This window comes from Hippichthys cyanospilos, chromosome 19, assembly GCF_059441005.1.
Source record: "Hippichthys cyanospilos isolate Australia breed blue-spotted pipefish chromosome 19, RoL_Hcya_1.0, whole genome shotgun sequence".
Lineage (NCBI taxonomy): Eukaryota > Metazoa > Chordata > Actinopteri > Syngnathiformes > Syngnathidae > Hippichthys > Hippichthys cyanospilos.
In genome coordinates, this window is record NC_142387.1 from 1689787 (window position 1) to 1699012 (window position 9226).

At 36.8% G+C, this 9226-nt stretch overlaps 1 protein-coding gene across 3 annotated transcripts in view; it reads right to left on the reverse strand.

Moving 5' to 3' along the window:
- Nucleotides 1-8085, reverse strand: part of phldb2b (pleckstrin homology-like domain, family B, member 2b) — a 93542-nt gene extending 85457 nt beyond the window's left edge. For all 3 annotated transcript variants that reach the window (XM_088401639.1, XM_088401638.1, XM_088401637.1), the window contains exon 1: nucleotides 7777-8085. In XM_088401639.1, the coding sequence (XP_088257765.1) occupies nucleotides 7777-7779 (3 nt within the window). In that variant the 5' untranslated portion in view covers nucleotides 7780-8085. The remainder of the gene's footprint in view (nucleotides 1-7776) is intronic.
- Between the last annotated feature and the right edge of the window lie 1141 nt (nucleotides 8086-9226).

The window sequence follows — 9226 nt, forward strand, 5'->3', positions numbered from 1 at the left end:
ATGTCAATACAAAAGGATTTATTATTGGAAATAAAACGTAAAAACTCTACCTCTAACTCTACCTCTACCTAAAAACTCTTCCTTCTAGAGGAAAGAAAGAATGAATTTTGTATTGAAAAAAGTGGGAGACACGCATTATAAGTCGAGCATTTGATTTTTTTTTCATTTTTAATATATTTTCGTAATTTTAGTTTGGTCACATTCAATTAGTGGTAAAGAAATAAAATGATATTCTTATACTAAAGCGCAATTTGTAAGTCTGCGTGCAATCTTGTTAAAGCTTGCCTGCTTTTTGTGTCACCTCTGGGTTTTTCCTGTTGTGTCTTTATTTTGCGGTGTTTGACTTATTTTGGCTTTGATGACGTGTTGTTTTTCCCTGGCGTCTGTTGTTAGTGTAATTTGTGTCACCTGTCATAAAGCGCGTTTCAGCTCTAGTGTTTCATGTTCCACCCAGCTTCTGCGAGTAAAAAATCGTTTTATTGAGCTCATCTCATCCAGCGTCCCTGCCTTTTGAATCCACCATCCCGCATCCGTTGCCAATAGGCCGCACCAACATGAAGCTTGGTGGACTTCATGAAACTTTGTGGACCAATAACTTAAATTGATTATTAATTATTATTAGTTTATTATTTTTATATATACAGTATATATATTTATAAGTTTCAATGGTTGATGTGGGTTTATTGCTGTTTAAATGCTCCAGAAAATAGCCTGTGAAACCCACTATACTGTATACAGTACTGTATTTTCCGGACTTTAAGCCGCACCGGTATATAAACTGCAGCAGCAAAATATGAGGAAAAAAAAAAAAAGATTTTTGTCACGGATAAGGCGCACTGGACTATAAACCACAGGTAATAACGTGAGATATTTCCGCAAAAAGATGATACATGGAAGTTTATCTTTTTTTTTTTTTGTGATTGTCAACAGCAACATCCACTCTTTAACAGACTAAACATGCCTTCATGTTTGGTCCCAACAAATTTATAGAAAATGGGTGGATGAATATTTTCAACATGAACAGAATACTTTTAGTTAAATAGCAGTTCAAAATTGAAATCAATACTTGAATAGCATTTTTTTAACTCCCTTTGTTTGATAAAATTATTTTAGTGAACATAAAAACACATTGCACATAATTTATATATATATGTATATATATATATATATATATATATATATATATATATATATATATATATATATATATATATATATATATATATACAAGCATAATTTTATAAATAAAATCATATATACAGTGTACTGTATATAAAATTTACAAGTCACAAATTTACCCAAAATTTTATACATTCTCTTATTAAATTTAGGCATATATATTTTTAACTATATATTTTCAAAACTCTTTTTGAGCACAGCCATTGATTCACATCTTTTCAGTTCTATTTCATTGTTGTTCCATTAAATGAAATTAAATCAAACAGATTAACACATTTGTTTGCTGGTGGCTAGAAAAAAAAAAAAAAACATAAAGGCCGCATTGGACTATAAGGCACAGGTCTCAAATTCATGAGGAAAAAGGCGCAGCTTTCGTATATATATATATATATATATATATATATATATATATATATATATATATATATATATATATATATATATATATATATATATATATATATAGCGTGGATCAGGGAGATTTTTGTCCTCCGCTTACGAACAAACCTCTCGCTTTGCGAGCAAGTCGACATGCCGGCCATTTAGTATGTAGAAATGATTTCGTTTAATTGCGTCAATAAAATCAACAGTAGCGACATCATCTATCATCAGTAGATACTTGTGTCAATGACGTGAACGCTATTGGTCTTACAACGTCACACTGACTGTCTCACTCACGGTGTCTAAATATATTACCATTTAAGTGTAGTGTTTGTACAGCTAAAGGGAAAAACAGCTGACATGAAATTAAATGTGCCGATTGCAGGACAAAGAATTGTCATTGGTTTAAATGTGTGGTTTTTTTTAAATTAATTGTCAATACATTCCAACCGTTTAAAAAAAAAAGTGCGAATAATTATCAGTCAGTCACGGAGATGCGAATATGCTATTGGTCGATTAAGGTCACCCGGTCTCACTCACGGAGATGCTATTGGCCGGCGTCACACGTCAATCACAGAAATGCCGATATGCTATTGGCCGAACGCCTTTATCTAGCTTGATGGGACAGGATGGAAGGAAGGAGAGAAAATGAGTGAAAAACGGAATGTTGTGAAGACTTTGCAAACTTTATCTGTTAGACATAGCTTCTAAAATTACTAGCAGCGGTAAAGAAAGAAATAAGAGGATGATGTTTTAGTATCTGCGTGATTTGCACCCTGACTGAAAGAGTTACTGTAACACTGTAAGACCAATAGCATATCTATCGCCGTGTTAACTTTGAGCGTTAGACTCTGCCCCCCTCTGCTTACACCCAGCTTAAGTCTCGTCGTTTCAAAGGTAAAAGCTTTTTATCCATTGTATTTATTATATAATGCAAATGTACAGCAGATTATGTCACTCAATTTTAAAATATGTATACAGTGTGTCGTTTTACCTAAGGCTCCGGCGCGCGTTGCACGCGTTCACGAATTAACATGGGTTTGGATTGCCCGCTATACGAGCAATTCGAGATACGAGCGTAGCCGCTGAACGGATTAAGTTCGTAACCCGGGGGCCCACTATATATATATATATATGCTACGGGGCTTTTAAAAACCTTTTGGGGACCCCCGAGTGGATACAGTGTACATCTCAGGGCAAAGAGAAAGGGAGCATGAAGAGGTCAAGAGATCGGGAGATATTGAAAAGACTGATCGATTGTGACCATTGTTTGTTCTGGTGAGTGCAAGCATTTCCTTTATTTATTGTTTCATTGTTAATATGTTTGCGTTGTTTTATTTCATTCATATTCAATTCATAGTAAAGGAATATAATGATGTTCTTATATTAAACTGTGATTTGTAATTTGTACTTCATAAAATTTCGTAGATACTAGTTTAATTTCATTTATTTATTTTTAAAGTTTTAACAGGATCACATATATTGACCAGTTTTAATGGCTGATGTGGGTTTATTGATGTTTAAAAGCTCTGTAAAAGACCCTGTGTAACCCAGTAATGCATATGTACTGCGCATGAGGGGTATTAAATTGAGAGTCTGACATCACAGAAGGTGTATGTGTGAAAGTAACGGACTGCCACTGATTACTATTATAGTTATGATAATATCAGGTTATTTTAGGCACAGTCCACCACTGATATTACACATTACACACACGCACACACACACACACACACACACACACACACACACACACATATATATACATATATATATATATATATATATATATATATATATATATATATATATATATATATATATATATATATATATATATATATATATATATATATATGTATTGTATTTGGCAACTAATTTAGTTATCCAATAAAGTGTAAAACTAAGTGTAAACTTTTTACTGCTGAAAATTGCTGAATAAGTTTCGTATCAATTTAGGCACACATTCACATACAAAAAATACAGATAATAAGAATTAGTTCTGTAAAAATCTGCTTTTATTTTAGAGTTTGTGGATTTCAACTTTGATCAATAACGATCGAATGATTATAACATGGGGAAAACTTAATCCTCATCTTCCTTTTCTCGCTTTAATCCTTTTCCTATGCCATGCAATCCCACATTCAACCTAAAATAATCTACTTGATTTGCAGGCAATGTTTGCAAATGTTTTTTTTTCTTCAACAATTTCACTCATACCGGTGATCCCCATAGGAAAAGCAAATCAGACTACTTCCCCAAATTTATCTCCAACTTCCTTTCTGAGGCTGTTTCCTGTGCTGCTTTAACACTCTCATTGCCTTCAAATACACAAACCCACTCACTCCTAGAGCCTACATTCACATTATATAAACATCTATAGATAAAATCTCACATCAGATGGTTTTGCTGAAATTAAGATTACAGGCCTCAAAGTCCAATTTTACTTTAATTTTTTTTAGTCCCGCCTGGAGACAAAGCAAGTGCTGTAAATAGCATTTACAACCACACAACACAAGTAACAATAGTCTTAAGGAAGACCCTTTCAGGAATTACAATATGGTTATTCTCCTTTTGTTCTTTTTTGTCTTCTATCATCCTGGCACATAACACTTTCTTTGTTATTACACCAACTCTGGGCAGGTGCAGACATGTTAGCTGCAGTTGCTTGTAGTCTCAAGTACAGTCAGGGCCCTGTGATGTTCCAAACCAAATGCAGACTTAAAAAAATGCACCTTCTTTCATCCTGAAACTTTAATTAATCCCCAAACTATAAATGACATACTCTCAAAGCATTGGGTTCAGGTGCCAAAGACTGATAATACTAAATAGTACAAATATTTAAAGCTAAGATTGAATGTTTTCAGATGGGCTTCAAACATTTTCAATAAAGGTGACAATTTTAGGGAACAATACCCTTAGACCAGCGTCACCCACACTCGACCAGTCTATGCGTATCTATTTTGATGTTTCTCTTCTATACCTATACCTATACCTATACCTCATACAAAATAATCAGATCATCAGCAAGCTCTACAGAAGCATCAAAGCGATCCTGACTGTTTAAATCTGTTATACAAGGGAGACATTGAATACATACAGAATGGCGGCTCAGTACAGTTTATTCGGAAGGATTGGCTCACAACATTTGGATTTTATTATGAGCAGTATGGTCAGGCACTTGATGCTAACAGCGAACTGACATCCCACTCCTCAAGCTTGTCCCATTACGGTAATTGTTGTAATTAAAAATCCGGCTGATACAAAAATGAACATCTGCGCGTCAAAACTCCACATAACCCATGTGGCTGACAAATCAGTGTTCATCGATTGATGAACTCTTGGGGGAAAAGAGGCTATTGGGCAGTTCGATCTTACTGAAAGGTGCGCATCGGGGGAGATTAGAAGTTGGTATACGCAATGCTTACTCTAAATAAAGCAAGTATATGCTGCATACCCTCCGCTACATCCCTGAGTAGAGTGGCTTAGCAGGCATTGCCCCATGTCTTGTAAAACTTCACATTAAGTATGTCCTTAATGTTATTACAAGAAAACCAGCAGGAGATGTCATATGGTTTTTACTAAATGTGTGTGCTCATTCCGCGGCACGGGATACAGATTTTTTTTGAGAGGCAGGTGAAATATGCCCAGAGCAACTGTCTCGATTTCGCATCAACAATGGCTGACAGGTGAGTGCCTAACACATAATGTTAGCCTGCAATCAATAGGTTAATTCTAGGTTTTGATTTCTTTTTTTTTTTTTTTAGGTTTTAGTTGCAAGTGTGACTCAGAAATCTAAAATGAGGGTCACACTTTGCTAATATTGTTACACTGTAACTGGACTATCCTTGAAGCTAAGCAAATAGGAGGCATTGGTGTAAACCGTAGAGCCTGGTGGGACGTGTAAATTTTGAATGATTATGTGGTTACAAACCTTTTAGAGGGAAAAGCAGAAGACACTACCTTTATGTTATAGATCATGATTTTACGCATTCAGCCCATTTAGGAATAGTTTTCCTCCATTTGTGATACCTCTGGGATAAGAGGTACTTGAAGAAAAATATTCTACAGGGGGTACATCATTGATAAAAGGTAGAGAACCATTGGCTTAGAGCGCTAACTTTAGGTGACACTGTCATCTGCAAATGTCATGGCTAATGGGAATTCTAGTCAAGCCTCATTTGGCAGCAAATTAGAATAGGCTCAAAACTGATCTCTGATGCAATACCAGATCTATCCTGAACCCTGCTGTCATCTCTAATGCATTATTGTAACATGCCATACTATCAGTTTCTCTCTATTTATTTATAATTGGCTTTTGCTAAATATATAAACACACAATGCACCTCTTCTCTGTACTTTCCATCAGTGCCCTGAATGAGAATAAAGCGTCTGTGCATAAAAGCATATCCTGCCCACAACAACTGTGGTATTTGAAAGCATTGTTAAAATCAAGTTTCATTTTTTCAAATACCATTTTTACAACATACAAGTTATTTGAACATTTACGAACGGTATGCTTTATCACCAACAGACACATTAACTATAGCATTTATTTTTCTTATTTGCCTTTCTTTGCAAGTTTTTGCATCTGTCTCTCTCAAGTCCCCCCTCCCATTGCATTCCTGCATCACCCTTTCTTGCCCACCTGACAAAGCCATCATTGTATCACAGATACTATTTAATATGGAGTCCCTCTCCTAGCGACTCCTAAAGCAAAAGGGTCTTATTCTCCTCTCTTGTCATCACAACACTGTGTTTGTCTCACAAAAAGACTGAAATTAATGGAATAGGGCTCCCAAATAGCACAAATTGGCACACAAACACATGTGCTTATGTCTTTTGCTGTTCAAAAGACACACCTGCTCATATATAGAAAAATTCTCACAACTTGAAACACAACATCGTCACAGGAAAGAAAGTCCATTGTTATGGCAGCTGACTCAAAGGAGAAGGAAATCTCTCTTTTGAATTTAAAGTCGGGTGTGGGTGTTCTTGTAAAGACCACACATCACCTTGAGGTCCCAAATGCAGGGGATCAAGTCATATTTGGATTTGGAAGGGGGGCTGGGATATAACAGACAGATCCATGAGAAGACACCGAGCATTATTATTTATAACACAAATCTTACAGACATGTGGCAATTGACCCAGATTGCTGGATTTAATTGATAAACAGAGGGTGTCCATTTAATATATCCCACCCCCTTACCATACTGATATTCTTTTCTTTTTGCTTTTCATCAAAGTTGATGCTACTTGCATCATGTCTGTAGTACATTATTAAGTCTATATGCAGCTAAAATGACAATTTTAGAATGCAGATAAATCAACATGAGATATACAATGTGTTTTGTACAGTATACAATTCATAACTCAGATGTGCACATACCATTAAGCAGATGCTTTCTGTCTGACACGCAATCGATCAGAAAAGTATACAGGCACTTATACTGAGCAAACACAGCAGCCCATCTCCTCCCTTTTGAAGTTTTCTGCAATGGTTTTAACATGAACTCCAACAGATCAGATGTGCTTTGAATTACTCGTGCAGTTTATAACCTATGTATTATTATGACGAGAACCAATACCAAAAACTATGAAGCCATGAAATGTCAAAAATCAGTTACACTTTCAAATATAGCAAATATGTAGATATAATTCCTATCCAACCTGACTCTGTTGTATTGTGAAATATAGACCATATGGAATTAAAGGGACAATGTGTAAGATTTAGACGGTTTTTCATTACGGACAGCAAGAGGTGCTGCATTTACCATTGTCCAAACCTATAACAGACATGGCATATAACAGGGACTCCAGAGCAGTGCCACCCTCCATATAATACAATTAAATGATAACTCGACCTATGCTTATATTTAAAACGTACTGTTGGTTGTCAAGAGATTTATTCGCAAGTTTTCAAAATTTATAATCATTTAATTTATTCCTTTTTAATGAAAAATGGTCGAAATTTTACACATTGTCCCTTTAAGCTTTACTGTAATATTCACTGAGAAAGTTGTACGTATGAGTAAGTTATGTGTCCGTATACAATTTTGTAATCTTTCAAAAAGTACATGTTCACTACAGATATTTGCCTGCATTCCTCTTAGAAGTACGTTGTGGTATTTGTGTTAACCATGAACACCCAACTTGGGTACAGATGACATTATGGAGACAAAATACACATGCATGTATTAAAAGTGCACTCACCATGGTTAACGTTGGACAAGCCACTTCAGTGATTGTGCCGAACAGAAAACTGCTTCTTGATGATACAGATTTAACCTTACAGAGCCCCTGCAAGTTCCTAGAAGTGTGCTGCTGCAGTTACAGTCGCGTTTTGTTGACAGCAGAAACAGTCCCTTTGCTGCACGACCAACATGTGAAAAACTTTCCATCTAAAATCATGCAAATACACACACAGCCACAATGACAAACACGGACACACACCATAAATTTACACAAAAGTTAAAAGGGAAAAAAAAAGACAGGCACAGCCTATTGCAATGCGAAAAGGAATGTGACAACAGCTGGAAGTCAAGCTGTAGAATGATTGGAACAAGGGGAGGTAATCTCTCTCTCTCTCTCTCCCTCTCTCTCTCTGTCTCTCTCTCTCTCTCTCTCTCTCTCTCTCTCTCTCTCTCTCTCTCTCTCTCTCTCTCACACATACACTCGAACCACCACACAAGCTCAGTCTTTACAACAGATTGCATGAGGACACACTACATAATAGGCAGGTGTTAACAGACTAATTTAACTCTTCGTTCTTTCTAGTTGAAAGACAAAAGAAGCCTGCTTAATTATTAGGCCATTGAGAAAAGGTGTCCCCTCCGTGAGCCGTCACCTCATCGTGGTGGAGGGGTTTGCATGCCCCAATAATCCTTGGAGCTAATTTGTCTTGGGATTTATGTCGCTGGCAGGGACAACCATGGCAAACAGGTCCTAGGAGGAACAAACTAAACAATGCTCACAGAGATGCTAAAAAGATTGGATCTGGTCTTCCCTTGGCCTGATGCGGGGTCACCCTCCGGAGCCAGGCCTTGAGGTGAGGCTCGCTGGCGAGCGCCTGGTGGGTCCCCTTCCTATGGGCTCACCAACTGTTGTGATCTGGTGCAGTGGGAGCTGAGCGGCGGCTGATGCTTCGATCCCCGGCTGCAGAAGCTAGCTCTTTTAACAATGAATGTCACCTCTCTGGCAGGGAAGGAACCAGTGCTGGTGTGTAAAGCAGAAACATTATGACTAGTTCTAGTCGGTCTCGCCTCCATAACCCTATCCCTAACCCAAACAGCAGTTCAGAATACCTACTGTGATGTAAAATTAGTATTTAACCTATATTAGTTTAACATTGTTATTCACTGACCATCTGACATTGTTTTAACAAAGCCAATTTCACTAAACCATGCATGTGAAATATTTGTGCAGCTAGGGTAAGCTGACCCAGATAGGTTAGCGAGTTCAGGACACCAACTTTCCCTCTTCATGGTTTTGCCTCCCTTTGGGTTGTAAATTTACTCCACACCGCTGACTGTTAACCATATTGAACAGAAAACTGTTTCTCTTGTGTGTTTAGGTCTCGTTTTCATCTTGTAGGCGTTCACACCCAATGGGTGAATACAAATCTTCACTTTTACATGTCCCTTCACACTCTTAGAGAACACCT